General features: G+C 46.0%; 1 protein-coding gene across 2 annotated transcripts; it reads left to right on the forward strand.

The window, feature by feature from the left end:
- The first annotated feature begins 2510 nt into the window (after positions 1 to 2510).
- On the forward strand, positions 2511 to 25033 carry aftpha (aftiphilin a). 2 transcript variants are annotated; one of them, XM_036528209.1, is made up of 10 exons: positions 2511 to 2681; positions 8609 to 10319; positions 17550 to 17716; positions 18185 to 18311; positions 18546 to 18602; positions 18801 to 18923; positions 19163 to 19223; positions 20281 to 20364; positions 22843 to 22966; positions 23677 to 25033. In XM_036528209.1, exons 2-10 carry the CDS (start codon positions 8646 to 8648, stop codon positions 23819 to 23821), a joined length of 2562 nt encoding a protein of 853 aa, XP_036384102.1. In that variant the 5' UTR covers positions 2511 to 2681; positions 8609 to 8645; the 3' UTR covers positions 23822 to 25033. The 2 variants fall into 2 exon arrangements, with proteins under 2 accessions (XP_036384102.1, XP_036384108.1); XM_036528215.1 differs by lacking the exon at positions 20281 to 20364.
- The last annotated feature ends 1014 nt before the right edge of the window (positions 25034 to 26047 follow it).

Raw genomic sequence — 26047 nt, forward strand, 5'->3', positions numbered from 1 at the left:
ATACTGAGAGATTATGCTCTGCAGCAATGCTCCCAGTTTGTGGAGGTAAATATTAGCTCAACTCCTTGAGGTGGGTCTGTTGGGTGCACTAGGAACTCTAAAGACATTGTCCAGCTAACACAATGTCCTCATAATATTGCTGTAGTGTACACTGTAAGTTTAAGAAAACATTATAGCAATCCTGTGAGAACTTTGGGTGGAGGCATTCAGTGTCGTGACAGCAGGAAACTTGAAAATGACTCATGCTTAAGCTTTTTCAGAAAGGGTGACCTTTGAACAGCACTTGTCATATTTGTAACATGAAGGCTTAATTTCCTTGCCTCTTACTGGGGTTCATGCTTAAGCCATAAAAAAAACAAAAATGATATAATACAAGTGCTCAAACATTTATTGTAACATTTTTCAGTGTAAATTGCATGTGCAGCTTTCATGATCACCTTTGGTCACCACTATAACCCTCACAGCATGAGCAGTAGCAACAATTATTATATAAATTTACAGTTTCCCTTATTTAAGGCAACTTATAGTGCATGAGACAATAAAGACAACAAATCATATTAATAATTGAATAAAAATGTAATACATTTTGAAGAATACGATGTTACATATATTTAGTTTAATGTAAATGATGATATGTAAACAATTCAAGTTAACGATCAAATATCTGCAAGGAAAAATTTATGTATTTTATTCGGCTGCAAAAGCTAAGTAAATTGAAGGAGTTAAATGAGCCGTGAATCATAAAAGTGTATTGTGTCACTATAGTTTCAAGAGGTGTGGCGGTTGGAGACGATGATAACAGATGAATGGTAACGGCACAAATACACATTTTGCAAGTGCTTCATTCAGCCACCGGGGAGCTAGAGGTTAGACGTGCCACACTGTGAATAGAGAGGAAACCTCACAACGGGGAGATGTAACACACCCATCTTCATAGGAGCACCAGAAGAAGCTATGGGAAGCAATGAGAAGGCCCAGATAAAAACTGCAGTGAGACAAGAGAGGCAAATGTAAAACAGAGCCCTGGGGTGCTACAGTGCAGAGTGGGAAATGAGCAGAGAGACCTGGTAAGTGTAGTCTGAAAGGAGAGAGGAGATCCAAGCACGAGTAATAACAGAGATTTCCATATCTGGAAAAAAAAAAAAAAATCAAGGAAGAACTGAGTGATCCACAATGACAAAAGCAGCGGCGGGACCAAGACAAAGACCAAGGAAAGAGAACCTGTGTGAACAGGATGAGGGGGTTCAGTAACAGTGCAGAGGGGAAACGGCTTCTGCTGAGCAACAAGAATGAAATCCAATTTGGAGAAGATAAAGCAAAACGTTTCTGAGAAAGATATGGAGAGGGCTCCTATGTGCTGGTTGATCCTCGGAGAAACAGAAGTGAAAATACAAAGTGGTAACTTAAGGGGTTATTCGAGATTTTGTTTACGTAGATAAAATGGAAGCCAGTCTGACACCAGAAAGGATATCGCCCCCTTTTGAAACAAAAAAATAAATTCCAATATTGTCAAGTAGAGGCACACTGTCTATAACACAGAACATGTTGGGAATATTTGGAAATCTAGGGACACTATTGTTCTCTACCCTCATAGAGAGACACGATATTTAATTGTCTCTTACAATAACTCAGCTCATGGAAATGACAACAAAGACTTCATTTGTAAACATCAGTAACACATTGTTTTTCTCCCCCCCACAAGTTATTGTGTCATTTACCGTCTGATGTCCAGCACAATTCTCTCTTAGGAGAAAGAATCCTTTGTTTAACAGCACAATCCAGTCCACTTTCACTATTTTATTAATGGCAGGATAAGTGGGAAGAACTTGTTGACAAGAATGTGTGGAATTTTCTCTTTTGTTACTGCCACCACTCATTCTCCTTGCTTCCAGGCCTGAATTCATTATTTCCTTTCAACTCAGACCTCTTATTCATTCACTATTGGAATAACTGCCATATGTAGCATTGCCGCTGATCACATTCACACAAATAAGCACCAGCACCACAGGCACCATATGAACTGTTCCAGCTCTGGACCTCAGCCGAAACTATCTTAAATATCATATCATAAAGAGATAAAATATGTGTGTTGTCCCTGTTAATCAGCTGGCTCATTGGTAAGAATAGATTTAAATCAGAAGAAGCAACTATCCAGGCATCTTCAAAAATCTTGTCTAAATACACTGTTGCATTCAAGGGCAAATTGTATACTGCACACAAGAACTTCTATATTATAGTATACAGAGAGAGAGAAGCAGCTGATATGATCTATTTCAATGAAATGATGAGAATTGATTTTTAAATCATGACAAAGAATAACAATGGAAATGAAGAGGTATCGATATCAAAAAAGAATATCAGAATATCAATCAATAAAGGTATGCCTCTGTTGTCCTGGAGCAATTGGTAAACAACAACCTGCTTCATCCGGAAGTGATGCAGTAACACGTCCCAGAGCGATTCCACTGCTTTTCCGAAAGCTCTTGTTGCATGCTGGGTAAGGGACTAGACTCCGAGAGGGAAGGGGAAAACTGCAAATTCAAGCCGGTTGTGTTAACCTTCATCTAGCTACACTGAAATAAAGTCCAAGAATAACTCATCTCACTTTCTGTTTTTACTGTCAGCACATGACGGGTGTCTACTGCATCTGAACCATGAGACGTAACCTCCAAGGTCTGAAGGTACGCTAAAATGTTTCTTTGTGTACTGTTAGCCCGGGCAGCGTAGCCCCGGAGAGGTAACGTTAGCTAGGTAGCTATCTCGCTAGCCAGTGTTAGATTGGGGGCGAGTGAGGGAGTTGTCGTTCCCGAAATCTGACCTGAAGAATCTCATTAAAAATGAAAGACATACTCCTCTGTTCGGAGTTTAGATTTCAGGTTGAGGGAAAGGCTTTATTGTAGTGAGTGCCGAGTTTCTTTGCACTGTCTACTGCCATTAGTTACGTTTTGCTGTACGTTAGCAAGCTACGTCGTTAGCTATCCCCTTCCCCATCCGAAGCGAGGTCCTGATCTGGGCCTATTCTCACATAGCTAACTAGGTAGCTGAATTGGCGTACGCTTCCGCTTTTTGTGTTGTTCGTTGTTGTCTGTGCTGAAAGGTTAACACAGCAAGTTAGCCAACTGCGACTTTATCGTTTTGTAGTACAATATCCACTGTGGTTCGCATGAGTGCTAAATGATACCATGTAGCCAGCTAGCTATGACAGCTGTCACCGAGTAGGCTAGCTGGCTAGTTTCTTGTTTTCGTTAGCAAGCTAACTAGCAAGCAAACCATAGATGCCTACCTGTGTGTTAGCTATATATAATTCTTTTAAGGAACTGAAATATTATTGAATTTTAAGTAGTGTTGTCTTAATTGGCGACAGTTAGGTCGCTAGCTACCCAGCCAGCTAACTTGCCAACTTGCCATTAGCCAGGTAGCTAATGCTTTCGGGAATGTTTTCCTTAGTGTATAGCTAACGCCATGACTAGATAGGTAACTGAGACTTTATCTAGCGAGCTATCTTGAAAAAGTGTCAAGGGGGCACATCGTCTGACACTTCAGTTGAATAGAAATGTTCTCAAAGAGGAACTAAATATCGTAGACACATAAAATGATCTCGTTATACATGGAAGACATTTGTTTACATACGGCGTGGTGTCGTACAAAATCTATTGATGTGTATTTTACTTGTTCTACTGACAAATCCAGGTGATTCTATAAAAAAATAACAGTCTAAAGCAATTTATACATTTGTCTACCGAATAATATGAATATGTCGATATCCAGTCTTGTGTGTTTACAACGAAGTCCTTCCCAAGCGACTGGAAACCTATCTGTAATAATGGAAAGAGTTGAGGTTTTTCGGTAGGCCTTTTTGTTTGTTGTTAGTCTACATGGTTCGTAAAACGTAAATGGGGGGCCTCTCCCGTTCATGTTAATAATTACTAGGGAAATGACTGGAATCAAAATCCATGAAGTCAAATACGAATGGAGTTTTGCGTGTAGAGGTTTTATTTCTTCTGAGGTGCCTTTTTAAGTGATCGCACCTGTTAGTGTTTGCCTCTGAGCAGAATGATTTTTTTTTTTCTTCCGTTTTCCTCATCCTTTAGCAGGGCTGATGGCTGAAGACACGCAATGTAAGACCTATTAAATGTTGGAAAAAAAACAGCAAAATCGCGAATGCAGGAAGTTGCACGGCACTTGTACTGTAAGCTTCAAAGCCACATGCAGTGCATGTAACTCCGGCAAGTATCCTGTTCCAGGATTCTCCCCTGCGCTCGTTTTCATCTCCCAAAGCTGCAGAGAGCAGTCCTTAGCAGACGCAATGAAGTCATCCAGCACTTCCAGATACTCGAAGACGGGTGTGACGTGGGAATCTGTTAAACTGCTGGCATTTTAGATCACTGGAGCAACACCTTACCTGACTTGCCCCTATGAAAAATGTCGTTATTTTCAGCTTGTGGGCATAGCTGCAGAACAGATGTTGCCTCAAGGATAACTGAACAGAATAAAGGTGCAGGAACAGAACAAATGTATTTAGTGAACAGTGAGCTTACTACTGGTAATGAACTACTACTGATCCCTTAGTAGAAATTTGTAGCAAGTCAGGTAAACCATAGTAACCACTATATTTACATAGTGTCATACATAAATGTCTCGTGACCTCTGAAAACTTCTAAAAGAACAGTTTGCTCCGTGTGTTTGTGTAGGCTAATCTTTTATTCCACAACGTCTAATGATAACGTGCTGATGTCTTAAGTGGCCATTGTGAAAGGTCTATGTTTGAATAATTACTTCTGCAAATTTTAATACCAGTATTGAAAACTTGAGGGCAGTCCTGTCAAGGTGTGATCTGTGTTATGTTTTTTTTTTCTTTCTTGCATCTGTCCTTGGGCACATAGGAATGAGATGGCAGGATACTACTGCCTCCTGGGAATGCATATATCTACCAGATGATCTGCTGCTCTCTTTCTTCTGAACTTGCTGTAGCATGGAAAATGCCTTTTAAATCTCAAGTGTACAAAGACAGTCCTGTAACCTAGACAAGCAACGTGCAGCAGTTATGACCATGGAATGAAGGGCATTTTTTTTTTGTTTCGGTTTCTCTCCGTGATTGGCAGTTACCGCGGTGATTGTGTTTTCTGCAGTCGGTGGGCAGTAAACAGGAAGTGAGGGGAAAGTTCAGCTGCAGCAGTTAAACGTGACGCTCACCCTGGTGTCTGGGCTTTCACCACTTGATAGCTCTTTACAGAGTGAAAAGGCCTGTTGTATTGATTGTTCTCTGACCTCATTTGCTTCTTCAGTCCCCTGTTCTGCTCCTTGCGGGCCTGCTACTTCTCGAGGTTTTTCCACTTGAGCACAGAGCTACCGCATTATCACTTAATTACTGTCTAATTGAAAACAATCTATCTGTTCCCTAGGTCTCAGGGCTTCAGGAATTTAAATTGAGCACAGAAAAATGTTGGACCAAGTTCAGAATACAGAATGGCATCAGGAACCCCCTTCTTTTTGGTGTGAATAAAATGGGTGGTGGTTAGCTTCAGAACGGGCTGTCATTTTGTACCTGCAGGAAGTGGACCTCTTATGGGGGTAAAGTGCTCTCCTGTATGTGCCTCATTGTGCCTCTCTTGTACCAGACGAGTCTCCAAACCCACAAAACATCAAGAGAACAGCACCATTGTAGTCGCAAAGTGTGCTTTATCTGGATTGTCTCGGGCGGGTGGTTCTCCCGAAGCACAGATTCAACGACACTAATTTTAAAACCAGCCATTTTGCCCGAAAAAGCAGAAATGATGCAGGGCTTTAATGCAGTCAGAAAAGGCCACTGTTCCTTGTCTCAGAAACTGCGAGCAGCCTAAGTCATTTGTCAGTGTGAACAAAAAGGTCATTCCGGGACGGGGGGGCTGGACTGTATTGCAAAGGTCTTGTCAAGATGGATTTTTCTCGCTGGCACTCAGGACGTACATGTGGGTCTTCTGTTCTACCTCCCGAAAATAAAATGAGCTTCCACAACAATCTTTAGTATTATTATTATTATTATTATTTTTGTTCAGGGGCATCGCTCCTCGCTCTCCCCCTGTGAAACAGGAGCTGCTGGGTTCCTGTTTTCCAGAAAGCGTGTTAGTGAGAATGTGACGGAGCACAGTTTGGGTTGTGCAGCCAGCCTGTGAGCCCACACCTTAACCGCTGCCATACACTGCCACACATAAAATGACTGCTGGGGTACTCTCACGGAACGCCAGGGAATTTCGCATACTCCACGAGCTCGGACATGGCTGTTACAAAGTGTCCATAAGGCATGCCTCGTAGCCCTTTCCTCAGTCCAAAGTCCGAAGCGCTCCAAGGCTGCGAATCAGCTACTGCTAATCCTCAAGGTTTCTTTTCATTATCTCATGTACGTTATTGGGACACTCACTTTTTTTTTTCTGAAAACCCACAATATTTTTGCTGCATATTCCATCAGACATTGGGAAAGTCATATTTATGTCAATGTCAATTTCACCTTCATCTTCTGTGGCCATGTTCCAACCTTGTTAGGTTTATATAGGCTTCAGTATGAGTGTTCAGTTAGGGGGCAGGGCAACTTCATCAGGCCTAATTGAAGTGATGGTCATTTTTGTTCACTTGTCTGCACTCAATAAGTATGTAGGTACCTTTTAAAATTAAGTCAATGTCATGGAATTGTCAGTTTGTTTGGCAGAATTAATGTCATACATATTATTAAAATGTTGGAAATAAGGGTAGTCATCAGGCAGTCGTGTGCCAACCACATATAAAGAGATGTTTTGAAAATGTTAATAGTTGCCAAAACATGTAACTGTTTTCGCCACGCCACAAATTAGGTTCGAGTGATAAAACTAATAGCTACACGGACACATCCACACTTAACCACAAAATGCCCAGGTGTCCCAATAATTCTGGACCCTAGTGTATATACAGTGTGTCTTCCATTGGGGAAGCGGTAGTGCCCGTTGACATTATATGACGTGACGTGTAGCCTAGGTCTGTACCTTGATGTGAGGGCATGATCATTGCTCTGATGGCTCCAGCTCTTGAGCTCTCTTTTTCTTTTAAAGCTGACGGGATGACACACCGTCCATGCACACTCAGCACTGCTCGGCTTTAAAGGGAAATGGATGATGCGTGCTTCCTCTGTGGAGAGAACACAATAGCATGATTTCTGTTTCTTTTCTTTTTAAAGGGTAACCGTTTTATGGTTTTTTTTTTCTTTTTCTGATGGCAGATGCAGGTCAGGGCCTGTGGTGGAAATGACATTAGATAAATACAATTTGGAGATTTAATCTGACAGCCCTGACCAGTGCCGTAGAACAGATTTGTTCTCGAGGTTCCTGTTGTCTGAGCATGCCAAATCATGCAACCATCACTGAGTCATGTCACTCAGCTTCCGGGGCCCTGCGTGACTCTACGGTCCTGAAGTTAGAGATTGTGTTGCTGGAATTGGTATGTTTTTTCAAAAACGTTGGAACAATTTTGAGTTTTTCTTGGTCATGCAGAGAGCTGGTGTTTTCCAATCCAGCTGGTAAACATTAATTCTGTGTCGATCTGCTGTAATGTAGAAGCTCAGCCAGTAATAAAAAGTTCAGTAAATAATGTGATATGTCATGCCTGTTTGAATGTTCCTGCTTTGGAAACATCACACAGGCTAAGCTCTGGAATGAAGATGTGTCCTCCTGTTGATTTGGGCTAAAGAGCACATTTGGACATACTGCTCCAACCATCTGTACAAACTGAAATGTCCAGTCTTTCTACCATTTGCAAAACCCGCTTTACATTTTACCTGTAACAATATTCATTAATATTCTTGGCACAAGGGTGCTACGTGTAGTATTTTAATGCCACATTTGGTATACCGTTTCATTTTGGCCACAAGGGTTTGAGATGAGTGAATATGACAAATACATAACAGGTATTATAGACTTAAAAGACTTTTCAGTTACACAGATCAGTCAGTTCCAGCACAGAGTTGAGGCCTGTTATTACTTACATTATTTTAGAATTGGATTTGTAAATTTCCAAGCTCATATTCAACAGTCTTTTTGGCCTTTTAAGTGACTGCTTCCTGTGACTTCCTTGTTAAAGAAGTATACATTTATTAAAACCAGGTTTTATTACTGAGTCATACATAAGATCATGGACTTTGGAGTCTAGTTGTGTCAGTTATTAAAACAAAAAAGATTTACTTAAAATTATTCCTAAAGCACTTTTCTGAAAATGAAAGTAAGGAATGCTGTCACACAATTCAAACGCAGTGTCCGATTGTTTAATTTTCCATTATCTAATCTGAGATAATTCTTCATGAAACAGAGGAAGGAAAGCCCAAAATGCTTGCATTTTGTGTGCGTGTGTGTGTGTGCGTGTGTGTGTGTGTGCGTGCGTGCGTGCGTGCGTGCGTGTGCGTGCGTGCGTGTGCATGCGTGCGTGTGTGTGTGTGTGTGTTCCCATGTGTGCGTGTGTGTGTGCACCATTTTTAAGAATTATAACCGATGGATGGTTAATGAGTGATAGAATGGTAGTGGGAGTGTTAGTAATATGAGGTTACTTGTGTGTTGTGAGTGATTGGATGTACTTCTGTGCTACCCTGCTGATCCACATGCTGTCCCCGCAGGTGTGAGAGTGAGGCCCTGAGAGACCACCGTGGGACCATGGAGCCTGATGTGATCCGCCTGTACTCCTCCTCCCCGCCCCCCCTGGACGATGGGGCCGAGGAGGACGACGACGACTTCGGGGATTTCGGGGGCTTCTCGGGGGTGCCCTCCAGCGTCAGCTTCACCGAGTTCGACACCCCGTCCGCCTTCGGCCAGTCCCAGACGGCGACAGCGGCAGACACCTCACCTCCAAACCACTTCGACAGCAGCAGCAGCACCGGGCTCACAGAGCTCAGCCCAGGACCTCTGGGCAGGGTGTCTATAGAGGACGTTTCTCCGTTCCCAGGCCCTGACAGCCAGGGGCCGGAGTTTGACGGCAGCCGCGATGGCTGTCCTCCTGGGAAGACCGTTAGTGCCGAGGAGCTGAAAAAGCTGGTTGACCAAACCAGACCCGCCCCTTACTTGAACTCTTCTGACCCGGAGGCGGGCAGCGGTCGGACTGAGGTCGAGGCCTACGACTGCAACGGCGGTTTCGCGGTTGCAGGTGAGGTCCTCACGAATGGGTTCGCGGCCTTCGACACACAGGACGCCCCCTCCTGCCCTGAGACCGATCACCCCAAAAACAAAGGGACCGCCGCTCCCACGCCGGACTGCTCCCCTGAGGACGAGTTTGACGATTTCTTTGCCTTTTCTGGCACTGACGCTCCTAGGGACGATGGCCAGTCCGCGGGCGTGAGAGAGCACAGAGACGAGGGGGCGTGGCCTGCTGCTGGCGAGGGCGGGTCAGCAGGGGCAGGCATAGAGGAGAACGGGGTCAGGGATTCTCACTCTGTAGGCCCTGACCCCCACGATTACCCCGCCGCGGAAAGCCTGGCCAACGGGCACAGTGACTCACTCGTAGACGAGGACTCGGAGCAAAGGGACGTGAAGCCCTGGGGCGCACATCGGGAATCCGCAGCGGAAGGCCATGCCGAGGGACCCGCTGCCCAGAACGGCACTGAGCAGGCAGAAGAGGGGGTGGAACAGGAGGAGGAGGAGGAGGAGGAGGAGGAGTCGGGCATGAGCGAAGGAGGGGCATCGCCCTCAGGCCCGGAGGACGGAGGGGAGGGCACGGAAGGAGGGGAGTGTGTCGCCCCCTCTGGCACGGGCGTGTCGGTCAGCGAGAGCTTTGCCTCCTTCTGCCAGGCCGTGTCCCCGGACGGAGAGGAGGACTTCGGGGACTTCAGCACGTCAGGCTTCGTCCCGCCGGTGTGCCCGGAGGAAGACCTGACAGAGGAGACCGAAGACTTTGGGGACTTTGGGGACGCCAGCTCCTCCGGCGGTCAGGGCTTCGCCGACTTCGAGCGGACGGAGCTCAAGCGGCCGTCTGGGTCCACCGATTCCGCCAAGGAGTCCGGGGACGAGGTGGACGAGGGGGACTTCGGCGACTTCAGCGCCCCGCAGGACGGCAGCGAAGGGAAGGACAGTCAGGGTTTCGCGGATTTCCCCGGCAGTGACAGTTTCGCGGACTTCAGCTCGGCGCCTGCAGGGGGCGCTGACGTGGACGCAGGCGCAGGGTGGAGCGCCTTTGGGGACCAGGAGCAGGAGCAGGGCGGAGACGATTCCTGGGCTGCGTTCGGCCAGGAGCAGAGCACTACACATTCAGAGAGCGAGGAGAGGCCGCAGGACAGCGCCGCTGCCGCAGCGCCCCCCTCTGGCAGCCCGCAGACCTGCAGGAGGGACAGTCTGTCGGTAAGTTCTGCTTTCTTTGTTTTGTGAAAGATCTCAGAAGATTTTGTAGCTATGAGGTTAAACTTGCCCTATGGAATGCGCACGAGTTGCTGACATACTACGCTTATTGGACCTCACAGATGTGAAAATGCAGGTCTGACGTAAGCGAGCAGCACTGACGCGCTGAATGGATGCCAGCCCTCTCTCAGGTGCCTCAAACTGTCACTGCACCTGAGGAATGTGGCCTAACTGGCTGCTAAAGGCAACAAAACCATGCAGGCACACCTTACTGAACACAGCAGGGCAGGTTTCCCTCATGGCTTTGTGAGAGCCGGAATGAACCGTTTCACCCTTCCCCCTCCGGCCGCTGGAGCAGGTTTGGAGCGCATCCGTTTCCTCATGAATGATCTTCTGTTAGGAGGGGAACCCAGTTTTTCTAGAGGCTGATTGATTTGTATTTGCTTACAACACTAAAAAGAACCGCTTTCCTTCCTTTCCTGTTTCTGTTACAGCAGATTTGATTTTGGAGTCAGACTGAATCAAGCTGAACATATGAACCGTGGCTAGCTTTTTTATATCTGAAACGGCAGCGTTGAGAAGCGGTTTGAAGACCGTGTCAAATTGAACAGACATTCCGCCTGTTAATGAGACTCTCTGTCAGCCACAGGAGTGTATGTTAGTGGTATTTGTGTGTTGGCACTAAAGAAACACACCTGTTTCTTAGACAGGCAGCGGCCCCTTTATCACAGACCTTAGCTACATTCAGCAGGTTGAGTGAAACAAAGATGTGCAGAGGGAATCGTGGGAGATGCAGTCCAGTATTATTTAAACGTACTCCACAACAATCCCGCTCTGGGCTTCACCTTCCACCAGCCCTCTCTCCATTGGGCAAGGTCCCAATGGCGGCATTGATCTGTTGCCATGGCAGCACGCAGTCATTGACATTGTCCCACTCTTGAGCGGCAGTGACGGGCACCTCCAGTTCTCCCAGGCAGCTGACGAGGCTAATTCTCACATCCCATGTCTTTTCAGCGCCTCACCAAAATCATTAGGTCCCTCAGCACAAGCCGTTCTCCATTTTCCCCTGTTCGTAATTATTTTTTTTTCTGTTGAGCCCTTAACTCTCAGTGAAGTCCTGTGCCGTCAGATACAGTACCTCCCTGTTGTGGAGTCATTTGCGCCTTTTTCCTCATGAGTTTGGGGTTTAAAGTGAAAGATCCAAGAAGTACAGAATGGCAACTTAAGACTGTAAAGTGAACAAATCTATTAGATTGTGCTCCGAGGTTCAGTCACGTGAGGAGTAGGACACAATAGCAACAGGTTTTTAACGTGCAGCGCCGTTGAAAAATGCAAATGCCTTTTTTTCTTGATATTTATCTGAAAGCTAGATGAAAGATGAAAACGCCCACATGGTTTTTTTTTTTTTCCCATATCTCATTATCAACTTAAAACACCGTAAAGCACTGCTTTTGAATAAACAAATTCCTGCCAGTTTGAAACATGAGGTCTCTCCAGACCCCGTGGAGGTAGACACTCCCTGCGGGAGGGAACATTTCGCACCGAGGGTGTGGAGGTTCAGACCGAGGTGCGCACAAAACTCAAAACACATTACACTAATGTTAGCCTTCTTACAGCAATTTACAATTTGGACATGTCTGTTTTTGAAAATGGATGTGCCCCCTGAAATCATAACGTTAGTGGTATAATTTATCAAGTTTTCAGAGAGCAGGCCGAGCAGCTGTGACCAGCGAGTAGGCCTCAGACATGGAAGGCAATTTTCTAAATTTGAACGGCTTTACAAACAGACGTTAGAATAGCAGCTGCCGACATCCACTGAAAATCTACCATTTGATTACGTGTAAGCAATAATCATTATCAGCATTCCTCAGCCAGACAATCATGATTTACAGAGACATCAAGACTTTCATTTTTATATATGGCAGCCAATAATACAATTAACCCAGCATAATAACCTTTTAGTGAAATAAATGACTTCCTGTAACCCAGTGGAGCATTTCATTTGCGTGCAAATGTAACTGCGTAAACAGTGGTAGAAATAACTGTGAACAAGAGGGCAGTAAGCAGTTAAAATCAGCTGCCCCTACCATTCTGTGCACCCAGCAGATAGGCTTTTCTGTAGCTGGTCTCGCAGCTGTGTAGGTTGTGTTTCCAGCTTTTTCTGCGTCTGCACAGATAGGGTCAGTATGGGGAGCCCAGAGGGACAAAACTAGCAGGGATGACTGACATTGCCGCATTTCGAAACGCACGGCCTTCAGAAAATGATTAGTTGTCCCATACTGTTGTTAGTAAAAGTTCGGAACACCAAAAAGTGTTTCGTTACGACAAGAAGCAGATTTGAAGTTCGTAGCAAAAGACAGGAAGTTTATTAGCACAGCCGGCCGTGGGAACATCAGCATTGAGCAGAAGTTCAACAGGTATAGAATTCAGTTCATTTTTTATACAGTTAATAGCAGTCACATTTGCATATGAGCTATGATAACCAGCAGGGGTGCTGTTTCTGATTGGTCTTGTGGAGCTGTGCATAGCTAAACAGCTCCCTCTCTAATTGGGTATTTCCTGAGCCCTGTAACCTAATTGGCTCCATAGGGTTCACAAGAGGCGCCGTTTGGCTCCGGTCGGATGTAGCGACATCGCTTTGTATTCAAATCCGGAACAAAACGCTATGCCATTCCACAAAACTGTCTCCTAACACTGTGATGAGGCTTTCTCTGGCTGTGGTCTCTTTCTTGTAATGATGTCGTAGGGGTTCTCCTGAGTTAGGAGTAGTATTTCCTGCTCGGGGGGGGGGGGGGCATGAACACTCGAAAAGCACAGCGGAATCTGGGAAGGAACTCTTCCGACGCTGGTGTCAGGTCTTTCCTGAGTCCTGGTTATCACACACCAAGCAGCATGCCGAGGGCCTGCCCCCTGACAGCATTCTGTGGTGTTCGCGGGTGGAGATAAGCTAATTGACTGAACAGGAACGTTTCACTGCAGCTGAACTTTGATAATAAAAGGAAGGGGGGTGTTTGAAAGGACTCGTTGAGAAAACACTGATAAGAGCTGTTCCAGCCAGCTGAGCGTCTGCACTCTGTCACTCCCAGGGGGATGTGGGGGATTCACCTGTCAGCGACTCCTGACCCATGGCTGAGGAGCATTCCTGTATCCGCCAGCTCATTAGGACTGTTCTCCTTCCTGTTCATTCACAGCCCCCCTTAAGCAGCCTGTTCAGCATATGCCATGCATAAGCATTTTCATAAAGTGCCTTCCATGTAGCGTTAGGTACAGGGTAGCCGCTTCACTGCTCTCTGATGGATAGGTACGTTCGATTTAAATCAATATTCATGGATCAACAGCGCAATTCAAGGCTTTTCTGTGAACAGAAAAGATCTTTACGTTTCATCTCAATTTAGATGGAAGTTGAGATGCAAGGAAACGGCAGTGAAATTAAGCATAGGATATAAAACACTTACATACACAGGCAAGATATTCTCTGATCATACCCAGCACCAGCATTTCCCTGCACACCCAGAGAAGGGAAATGAGAGTAGTATGTGATTATGGCCCTCTGCAGGGCTCTGCTGTGTGTTTGCTCTGTCCCCCCCCCGTCACTGCCCTGATCCTTCACTCCTGGCCCCGATCAAACAGCCTTACCGTTGCCAGCCCAGATGCACTTCGGCATTTTTCAAATCAAGCCATAAAAGAAAACCCCGGGGGGGGGGTTGGTGGCCGGGTAATATAAATTGAAGATCGTCGCAGGGTTGGACTGGACCGTTGCACAGAGCTGAAGAGGCAGAGAGGGCCGGGACGAACGTCCCACGCTGACGGGAGGCAAGACTGCTGGGGGAGCATCGCTATGACAACCTGTAGCTAGCCAGTTAAAATGGCACCAGGAAAGGATTTCTTTGTTCTTTATTTCCGGAACATCTGAATAGCTGCTGTGCGAAATGGGGGGGAGAAAAGAAACAGGAATTATTTTATTAATGAACTGGTCAATTGAAATGTAAATTATATTTTGAAAAAATAAGCTACCGTTTTGAAATTCTGCTGGTGAGGACATTGAGGAAGTAAACATTGGGAGCACACAGCACAGGACAGAGTCTTTTTGCCTGCCTGGTTGCTGCTGAGGGAGGTGAGATCAGCCGGGTCAGTCCCAGGAGTCATTAAGAGATTAGGGATGGGGTGATATAAACAGGCATTAAGCCCTGTTCACACCACGCTGGTTTCCCTTAGATCCCCACAGTATCTCTTGGCTTTTTACTCGCCTCACTAAGTGTACATCCGTTCTAAGCAGCCAGTTAGGAAAGCTTCCTGATGTTGCTCCTGACAATTTCACCTGCTGTTTTTCCCTTGTGAGCGGGTTTTCCTTTTGCCGCTGCAGATACGTGTTTTGCTTGCTGCATTTTCCTTCATCAGAATTAGATTAAGGGATGTGAGGAGTGTGAAAATGTCCCATGAGAGTGCCAGAGAAGAGAGAATTGATGGACGCTCGTGTGTTAATGTCATGCAGAATAGAACAGGACTCTCCCCCACAGCCCTGTCTCAGGGACCACCCAATTGTATTACTCCATGTGTGGGAGATTACAGGGGTTACAGTTTCTGGTAAAATACATTACCATGGGGGCAGTAGGAAAAAAAAAAACTGTTGTATGAGTAGGTTTTCAGTATGGTGTCAGATAAACAGACCGACCACACGCATAGGTGATCTTGGCTCTCCCTCTACTATATATAGATTCAAGGATAGTTGGTGCCCCCTAGTGGCTAAAGTAACGGCTCCTTGATATGATATTGCTGTGGAACGGATGAAATTGCGTCAGAGGCGGACGCCAATAAGCTGTTAATGACCTGAAGATAAAATGGTCTGTGGCTTAATTCGTTTTATCTCCTTGTTCTTAAGAACATTACAAACGCACGCTGCCGTCTGATTATTTCATTCAAATACGCATTTGGCAGCGAAACACTTTTTTCCTCTAATGCAGGCTTTGGAAGTAAACCATTTTTCCTTCTCATGCAGAGTAATACTCATTTTTCTGTATTAAAGCGGTAAAGTAGGGATTACTGCAAAGGGAAAGAACAAATCAAAACTGAGGTATTTTCTTAAAACGGCCAATGGTGTGTTCTAATCTAAGTGCATATTTTCTGATAAATTCTGTAATTGGGTGAAAAACAAAAATGTGAAATCTTAAATGTGGAATTTTAAAAGACTTTTAAAAGTGTATTGTCCAACTGAGAGATTCTAGGCTTAAACCGACAAATGTGCGGATCTCTCAGCTATATAATATTTTGCAATAAGAGCAGATTTAGGACTGATCGAATAAGTATCGACCCATATTGAAAACGGCTATACTACTATAATGTAGCTGTTCTGAACCTGTGAAAACCTGGGGAACCTGCACTTGGCTCTAGTGCTACAGTGTATCTTAGCTGATGAGGTCTGTGGGAAACCTACATTAGGCTATAGCGCTACATTGCAGCTTAGGTGTTGATGTCTATGGGGACCCTGTACCAGGCTATAGCGCTACATTGCAGCTTAGGTGTTGATGTCTATGGGGAACCTATACCAGGCTATAGCGCTACATTGCAGTTTAGGTGTTGATGTCTGTGGGGACCCTGTACCAGGCTATAGCGCTACATTGCAGCTTAGGTGTTGATGTCTATGGGGAACCTATGCCAGGCTATGGTGCTACATTGCAGCTTAGGTGTTGATGTCTATGGGGAACCTATGCCAGGCTATAGTGCTACATTGCAGCTTAGGTGTTGATGTCTATGGGGAACCTATGCCAGGCTATGGTGCTACATTGCAGCTTAGGTGTTGATGTCTATGGGGAACCTATGCCAGGCTATAGCGCTACATTGCAGCTTAGGTGTTGATGTCTATGGGGACCCTGTACCAGGCTATAGCGCTACATTGCAGCTTAGGTGTTGATGTCTATGGGGACCCTATGCCAGGCTATGGTGCTACAGTGTACCTTAGCTGATGATGTCCATGGCAAACCTGAATCAGGCTATAGCTGCTACAGTGTACCTTCGCTGATGTTTTCTGTGGGGAAACTTGCATTAGGCTGTAGTGCTAGAGTGGTTACTCCGATGCACAGCAGTGAACTGCATGCATGCACACTGATGCCGCCGTGCAGCTCCTCCCTCTGTCCCTAGAATCCTCCTTGTCTGTTTACACAGACGGGATGCCCGCTCAGAGCCATTTATAAAGTGTAAATGAGTCCATTCACGGCATCTACTGATGGGTGATGAAATTAGCTTATACCACAATGGCTAAACATTATCCCTCAGGATGGGCGGTGGGTTTGGTCAGCAGCAGTTTTAATTATCTCCCTTTGCTGTCCCAAAATATTTTGTAATCGAATTTACTGAGTACCGTTTAAAATGTCAGGCGGTCTCAAAAAAAAAAAAAAGATCAGCTGAATTCATCATCACCAGATGGTTGGGTAAAAAGAAGGCACGCGTGTTCATGCCCTAGTTTGGCCCCTGTAACCCAGTTTTCCAGGCATCGTTCACCCAGCGCTTTCCGTGGGTGTGGGATAGAGCCGCGGGGCAGCGTGCAGCCTAATGACACACCCAGGGGCAGGATGCGGAAAGTCCGGCTACCCCAGGGGAGCGTGGCATTTTGGGGGCTCCCTGCTTCCACCCCACTCTCCCCCCTTCAGCCTTTAATCCCCATTAAGCCCGTAGTCCTGCTGCCCCAATCCTCTCAAGCTTGTCTCTAACGCTGGAGCCCTGCATTTCCTCCCGTCTCTACACTGCTGGCTTTAGTGTGGAGGAGGTAGATTGTTGGCGTCTGGACTCTGCCATTCAGTACAGTAACAGATCGCTCTCCGAGGTTTTTGCGGAGCTCCCTCTGGCTTTGTGTGTCGTTGGTGATGCCTTAATACCCGTGCTCTTGAATTGCACCGGTCGTGATTGCTTTCGTGTGGCGTTCTGTGTCTGAGGTCTGTAGGAAACCCGCAGCGTTAATAAGGCACGTCGTTTTTCTCATCCTTTGGCTGCCATCAGTGCGAGCCGCACGTCAGCCCACACGCACGGTTTCCGGTGCCTTCGGTAATCCGCGCGGTCTTTGTTTCCGGAGTTAAGCGGCACCGCTCGCTACCAGCTGTCTCTCTCACATGGCTGCAGAAGCACATTGGGTGTAAATCTTCCGGGGGTTTACCGGGCGGGGATGGAGAGAGCCCCTCCACAGAGCAGGGCAAGGCCCCAGGATATGTGCACCGATCCCCTCTGTGGGTCTGCTCCCCCCAGGCGGCGCTGGCCAGCCGGCTGGAGCGGCTCTTCCGGGCCAGTTTCCCCGAGGCGCCCGCCCCGGAGGCCCAGGAGGAGGTGCTCTCCCTCAAGGCCCTGCTGGAGCCCCCGGAGTCGGAGGAGCAGAGGGAGGAGGCGAAGGAGGAGCAGAGCGTCGCGCCCCACGGGTGAGTCTGCCACGCTCCTCTCTGTGACCCTGCCCCCCACCCCCCCAACACACAAACACACACAAACACACACATCATATTATCCACAAGCTGATGCGGAGATGAGGCAACACCCTGCTCTCAAACCAGCGTTCCCAAGATTTTTATGTTTTGCTTATAGTATAACGCATACAACATGCACCCCCCTAGAGGCGCAGGGCCGCTAGGTCTGACAGTGCTGCAGACACTCTGAGATGGGTAAAGCAGGCTCTGCATGCTCTGAGAACCTCTGGCTGCTGTAGTGATCACATGATGTCAGAAAGGGAGTGGGATGGATGCTGCTTTGGCTAACACTGACACCACACAAGGAGTTAGCCTAAGCGTGACAGTTTCTTACCCTGACCCACCTCTTGGGTAAGAGCTGTGTGCGTGTGGTTGCGGGGAACGCGGGTCATGTGACCGCGCTCTTCTCCCTGGGTTGCTGTGCAGGGATTTGCGGGCCGTGTGGCGGCAGCTGCAGGAGATCCACGACGCCCTCGGCCTGAGGTACCAGTGGGGCGGCTCCCACAGCAACAAAGCGCTGCTCTGCTCGCTGGGCATCGACACCCGCAACATCGTAAGTCAGCCCTCAGCCCCGCCCCGCCACTAAACCCCATATTTCAGACATTGCACTCTAACCCACTTAGACATCAGAGGGGCCACGTGGGAGCTGGAATGTTAGCCAGTGAAAACGTTCTAGCCTTTAATCAAGTTTCGCAGCGCACGTTTCATCAAAGCAAGTTGGACAAGAGTGTATTTTACCCATTTGAGAGGAATGAGGTGATGCCTTAAGTTGTCTGTCTCCACACAGCTGTTCACAGGCCAGAAGAAGCAGCCCGTGATCGTGCCCATGTATGCTGCAAGTCTGGTGAGTTCTGAAGCGGAGAGCTCCAGTATGCCACTGTGTAGAAAGCCGACCTCCGTACCCCTGCCACTGACTACCTGCAGCGGATACGCTAATTGCACATCCTTTACTTTCAGCCGTTAGCGCAGGGCTGTTTGACACTCCCCTATTTCTGGCTCGGTCTTTCTTCTCTTCTCACTCTGCCCGTTCTTTGATTGACAGGGTATGCTAGAGCCCACCAAAGAGCCCGTGAAACCGATTTCGGCGGCGGAAAAGATCGCTTCCATAGCACAAGCACCTCCTGTGTCCCCAGAGATGAGCGCGTGTTCACCCGATCCGAGCCAGGTGTGACAGTTTAAGTAGACTTAACTAGTCTCTCCTTCCCTGTGTCATTAAACGTCGTTTGATGCCTTTGTATCATGATATGGTTCACGATTGCATCATGCTGGTGGCTCAAAGCCTCATTTTACACTGGTCTTATGTGAAATTGTTTTAGATATGACAAAAGAAGGCTTGTTACAGAAACCCACCGGTGCGGTCTCACGTTTTTTTTGTGTGTTGCTTTTCATTTCTCCCTTGACCAGGAGGTGCTCCCGCCTGTCCAGTTTGACTGGAGCAGCAGTGGCCTTACTAACCCCCTTGATGGTACGTCCCCCGCATCGAGCCTCCGGTTCCAGGGCTTTAACTTTCCTCAGTTTGGGAAGAGCTTCCTCTGCTCTCCAGCTGCGGAACCCAGGCTTTCCTTCCAAGCACCCTGTCAGTGTCGCAACCTTGTGCACCTGTCTCTCCTGTGCATCTCTGCACTCTTTTAAACCCCTTGATCGCTCCGCCCCTGTCAGACCAGATAGCACCAGCTATCCTCCCATCTTAGCAATCACGTGCTCTGAAACATTAGTTGTGGATATACACACACATCCCGTCAGCGGAAGGAAAGCCTGGGTTATCTCATGTCTTGTGTGTTAAAAATACTATCTTGAGTTCTGTAACAAGTCTGTTCTCGGTTCTTTTAATCTAGATTTGCATCGTTTCCTTTTAATGATACGAGCGTAGTCGTTAGGTTCGCCAAGTCCAGTCTCTGTAACTGCGCGCTCTCAAACGCAGCAGATCCGAGTGGCTTCGTTTCAGACCGAGCCCTGCAGCTCAGGCCTGGGCTCGAGTCTGAGGTGTGTCCTTTGTAGCAGCAGGACACAGCTGGCTCCATTCTGCTGGGGTTGGGTGCATTTTGCCGACTAGGGCTCCGTTCCGGAGCCCTGCGACTCCCCAGACACCTCAGAGTCACTCAGTCAATATCGAATCGATGCCAAATCCTCCGTCCAGCATTTGCTCTGCTGTAGGTTGTTGGACTAGTGTGGAAAAAACAGCCACAGCTGGCGACTCCAAAAAGTCAGGGGCAAAAGGAGAAGTGCTAATCTTAAGTATTGAATCGTATTATCTTTGTATGTGTGAAAATCTTTAATAACACGTGATACAGAGATATCATGACTTCCTCTGCCTTCTGACTGATGTGAATGTTACTCAGCACTAATGAATTTTCTTGCTGCGTAGAATCTTCTTGATTAACATGGCTAGCCTGTCTTTGTTGTTCACCCGTTCTTCCTGTACTAATGACAAGCTGCATGTGTAAAGTGCGTCTCTTCCCACTCTTCTGCACATAACCCCTCTCCATCGTCCTTGTCGCCCGCGCTGGCCGCTCAATCTCCAGCTAGCGGAGGCTCCTCTCTGCTCAACCTCGATTTCTTTGGACCTGTGGAAGACTCTAGCTCTAGCAGCGCCACCACTATCCCAGGTCAGCAAGCGTTGTTCTCTTCCGTCTCTTCTCTACCCTCACAAGTCCCGTCTCTGTCACGTCCTCCTCTCAAACTTTGTGAGACCTCACTTCATCTGACAAGCACATGGCCTCTCCACAGCACAAAGGTCATTGGCTCTTACCATCAGACATGACAAAGCATGACACTCGTTCTTTAAGTGTCATGACCAAAACAGTTGCTGTGCACGTGTGTGTGTGTGTGCGTGTGCGCGCGTATAGTTGACTTAAATTTTACTGAGGTCATGTAGTTCTCTTGAAGTGAAGTCTCGGTCTCCTTAATGATGAGTGCTATATTCAAACTAACAGTGCGTAAATTTGGACAAATTGGTTGTTATAGCTTGTTACCCCATTCATGCTAGACAGTTTGAAGTCATAAAGTTTTGGAAAAAGAATGGTTCCGCTTGTTTGTTTTTTTTTTTAATTAATGGAAATGTAGTGTGTTGTCTTGATTATGGTTCTTTTTAAATGAATAGGAGTTAATTTTCCATTCTTTCCTGGTAATTTAGCCCAGGCTGTAATTGTTTAGCTTTCCATGTTGATGTTTCTGAGGGTCATGAATCAATGAAGTCTTAGCTATTCGGCAAGTATATACTCTGATTAATAAAACAGCTGTTTGATCTGGGTTTTAAAGTGGCACAGCAAAGATACTGCTCTGTGTGTGTGCGCGCCTCTTTCCTGAGTGCTTATTGGATCCTGGCCCAATAGGCAGTAACTTGCATCTCTTCTTGATTTTTCTGATTGAGATATCCTTGCACCAGCTCTACGGTACAATGAAAGAACAAAATCAAAATGAAGGTACTTGATGGGTCTGTGTAGAGACAGCAGTTGGGTTTTTTTTTACTGTTTGTTCTGCAATAATGTAGCAACAGCTTGTGAATAATCTTTTTTTTTGGATCTGGTGAAATATAGCCTATAAACGCGTGTGTGAAGAATGTGATACTGGAGGGTTTAAATACTATGACTTCACTTTATGCACTCATGTAAACACATTCCTGATGCTACTTTTTCTTTGAACTACTCATAATACAGACACAGGACTATTAAGGTAGTTTGGTTGCAGGAAGATCTGTGTAACGTGTTTTTTGGCAGTTGATACTGAAAAATCCAGTCAACATGTGACATGACATAACATATTAGAAAATTAGAATTCTTTGTTTCGTGTCTTTTTTTGTGATTGCAGGGTCAATACCAACAGTGATTTACATTGAGAAAGAAAGTGCTGATATTTTACTGTTAAGTTCCCAAAAAATGAGCATTTATCACCTGTGTTGCCAACAATAAGAATCATAAATCAACAAAATTGATATTCATCCTCAGAAAATTCAGGGATTGTTTCATATTCCACCTGGAGTTGCAATTTTAATCACCCAGTAGAATTTTTTCAAGTGTTAGGTCATTGAAATTTCCTTTTCCCCGCAGGAGTTAAGAACAGTGTTTGTGTCAATATTATACTGTAGTTCTAACATTTGAATGAAATTAGATATTTGTTTTCCTTCACATCATGTTGTTAGCATGACACACAGCAGTGTACTCACAGTATGCAAACTGTGTGAAACCACGAGACTGTGTAAAGGTGTATACGTCATGACTGAATCAGTAACCTTGTTATTCTATAAATATTTTACGTTCAAGAGACATTTTTATGTATTTATGAATCTCTAAAGCTGTTTCCCTTTACGCCTCGAACGTTTCTAAATTGCTCTCAATAAAGTTTGCCTAAATTTAATATCTTTGGAAGCTTTCTTCCATTAAATACCAACTAGTTTACATGTCCCTCCTGTGCTGTAGCAAATACCCCTTGGAATGAACAATTCATCACCGGCTCAATGCTTTTAAAAGCACAGTGCAGTGTGTAAGAGAAACAAACATGTTGGTTACGTTTGGGAGATAATTAATTAAGGTTACACACACTACTGTTTCTGTCATACCGTAAGTTTGTTCTAATGGCAAATGGTATAATGCATAGTTAATGGTTCATGAATAGATATTTTTGCTGCCATTGTTCTTGGAAGCAGGAGAAAGCCCACAGTGTACAAAAATATCCCTTTTTATAAACGAATAGTTTGCAAGGTCAGAAATCCTTCTTTCTTAGCTTGCATTGTGGAATAACACATTATAACATATTTCATCCTTTTTCATAATATGGACCAGGCAACCTAAGGTTACCTTTCTGTTGATTCGCCAAATGGACTGTAATGTTAAATTCGTACGGGGGAAAGACGTTGCAGTATTTAGTTGTTGATTTGTATGGGATGCAGTTTGTTTAATTTAGCATCTAAGGGGCGTTATTCTTGGATTGTGTGAGAAGATTGCGAGGGAAGAAAGCATCCCCACGGGCGTGTGGTGCTTTGTGCGCTGTGTCCTGCATCTTGTGTGGTTTGGCCTGCGAGAGTGGCATCATAGCTGTGCCCACGAGCACTGACCGTGTCTCTCTCCCCCCCGCCCCACACGCTGAAGGTGTGGACCCAGAGCTGTACGAGCTGACCACCGCTAAACTGGACACCAGCAACACGGGCAGCCGCATAGCCGACGCCTTCGCCCGCCTCATGTCCACCGTGGAGAAGACCAGCACCTCCACCAGGTCAGCCTCCTTCACAGCACGCCCATAAATACACCCAAGCAAGGTGTTGATAGGGAGGGGAAAAATCTGTACTAGGGTCACGATTCAAGCTGGATTTGGGAATGTTTTGGTTAGTGCGTTATGTCATTCACATGGCCAGCATTAGTCAGCGTGAATGCATGTGAGTCATTCATAATGTTTGGCCAGTTTATCATCTTATCCCTGGGTGGCCATTGTTATTGAATTTCTACAGCAATTGTTAATGGAGTCCTGGATGCTTCTTAAAAAATTTTTGAACCCCCCCCCCCCCCTTTTTTTTTTTGGTGTTTATCTTGATCACAGACACATTCTTGCTCTTTGCGGTGCTGTTGGTTGAGCCACTGCAAGAGAATACTTGCTGTGCGCTGTTTAACTGTTGTCCACTAGGTGGCAGCAGACATTAGTTAAATTCCCATTGTGCAGTGGCGCCAAACATGGGCTTCCGCACACCAGAGAGAAACGAGGTGTTTGTGAATTCACCAGAAGCAGCAGACTCCGGAAGAAAGGCGAATGAAGACGCAGAATTTCGATCCAGCAAGACGAGCGTGCAGGAGAGGGAGGGGCGGGAAGCCCGGCTCGGGTTCCAAAGGGATTCATAATGTCTAGCGGAGGTGTAGAAGAGGGTCATGTGGGTGGTCTGCAGTGCACTTTCAGGTAACAGCAGGGCCTCTCTCTCTCGTATTTGCTAACAGGAAGCCCAAGAAGGAGGAGCACCTGAGCGAGGAGGCGGCCAAGGTGATCGCGGGGCTGCCAGACCTGTCCTTCATGCAGGCCAAGGTGCTGATGTTCCCCGCTACGCTGACCCCGCTGGGCTGCTCCGCCCCCACGCCCGACTGACCTCCTCTCCTCCTGCCCGTCACCGTCTCCCCTCACTCGCCTCGCCGGCTTTCCCACCTCATCCTCCTAACCCTCCACTCGGCCCTGTTGGATTCAGTTTCTGCTTTTTCATTCACAACATTGCTTTAATGAAGTTACCCACTTGCCCATTTCGCTCTGAATGAAGAAGGGTAGGGCAGAGACCCGGGAAGTGTCTGTGTCCTTAAACAAGCTCTGCAAATGATGTAATAATGATGATCATGACAGATGAAAGCATATATTTATTTATAGGTCGAAGTCCTACGAAATAAGTCTTGTTTATAATAGGGGAATCAATCTGTAAATAATCAGGGATGAACTTCAGTTTTTTTTTTGGTTTCTGGAGTTTTTTTGAGAGATTGTTCATTTTTTTCTGTGCTGGGGGTGTGTAAATGTTTGTCATTGTTTGATAACACTGGTTGAAGTCCTTGCGAGGCGCAAGTAAAGTGAATTTGAAATATATAAAGACATATGACAACTTGAAACCACACTGCCTGCAAAATCCAGTTGAATGTTTCCCATCGTGTTGATTGCCTTAGTTTTTATTCCCAACTTGTTTTTGCCCTGTGTAGATTTTTATCCCTGAAGTTTAATTTCTTCATCTGTACAATTTCCGTCTTTAATCATATTCTTTTGTTTGTTTTGCTGTTTGTCCGAGTGTGTGTCAGTTTAATACGTGAATAATGGTCCGCCCTGTGGCTGTGAACACGGCCAGTTGGTACGGATACATGTTTTTGTGCTTCGTTTTTTTCTCTTTTTGGGGCGGGGGGGGTCTTTTTATGGTTCAAACCACTGACATAGCGTACTTTAGAAGAATTAAAATTTGAAGGAGCTGAAGGCAGTGATAATCAACCCAAATCACAAGGAATGAGGGACCAATATCTGCTTCCATGTTTCCGGTTACTTAAATGTTACAAGTGCTTTTGCTCTACTTGTTTTTGTTTTTTCCCCCCCACATTTCTTTCCCTGTTTTACCACTGTAAACCTGTTAAAAGGAGGATTTTGCACATTGTAAAGATGAAATGGATGTAATCATAGTTCGCTGTGGCTTCAGACTGTGTACAGTAAAACTATGGACTGTAAAATGTATGGGAAAATTCCTATGGAAAAAGACAATACACTTGAAGAGCCTGTAAAAAGGTTAATATGCATGCCCAGGTTCTTTTCAGACTTTAGTGTGTAAATTTACTTTTAGTGTACACAACAAATTAAAATAATTTAAGAGAAAGTGACTCCTTTGCATTTTTTTTTTAATTTCACATGGTTATGAAATATTATCCCCTCCAGCTCAGCCCACGGCTTCAGCAGTCGTTTTGGGTTGCGCTACAGAGGGGAGATTAAGATTCCCCTTCATTTCATTACCGGCGCGGGACATCCTCCCTCACGCGAGCTCACCCCCGCCCGTCGGCTCCCCTCAGCTCCGTGCAGCTCGGTGTAATGTAAGCTGCAAGAAGACACTGGGCCTCTTTAAATATTCATGTGCGGACTGGAGGCTTGAGCTCCAGTCTGACAGAAGCACCGGTAATGCTGGAGGAATCCTCCACCCTGGCCCTGAGGAGGATGGGTGCAGAAGAGCTCTCTCTTTGCATTTTAAGGTGTGCACCATGCCAGGTGTATAGAAACTTATTGCCCTGTAGCTGCAGTTCTACTCACTCTCTCACTCTCTCTCTCTCTCTCACTCACTCACTCTCTCTCTCTCTCTCTCTCTCTCTCTCTCTCTCTCTCTCTCTCTCTCTCTGTCTCTCTCTCTCACTCTCTCTCTCACTCTCTCTCTCTCTCTCTCTCTCTCTCTCTTCTCTCTCTTCTCTCTCTCTCATTATGCATGCGCACACACACAATACTTTTATGTATAACCATACAACCTTTACAGATTTACTATTTTGTATTATGTGCCATCTGCCACATTTAAATATATTGCATACAATGAGTATGTGTAGCACACTTTGGTGTGTGGCTGCAATGCAAATTCGGATGCTCAGCTGAGGAGTCTGTATGGTGGACAAATCCTCTTCCGGGGGCAAGAGGACTGCTCTTTGGAAGAGGGGAAACATGATTCCACAGTGGAAAATCAGTGTTACATTGATACGTTTATGCGTTGTCAGGTACAAGTATTGCTTGATGGCTTGGAGGACAAACAATATTGAGAATATACTATAGAAATACAGGCTCACAGATAATCCCACTATGATGATTTCTGTTAATGAAAAT

The sequence above is a fragment of the Megalops cyprinoides genome, chromosome 1, assembly GCF_013368585.1.
Source record: "Megalops cyprinoides isolate fMegCyp1 chromosome 1, fMegCyp1.pri, whole genome shotgun sequence".
Lineage (NCBI taxonomy): Eukaryota > Metazoa > Chordata > Actinopteri > Elopiformes > Megalopidae > Megalops > Megalops cyprinoides.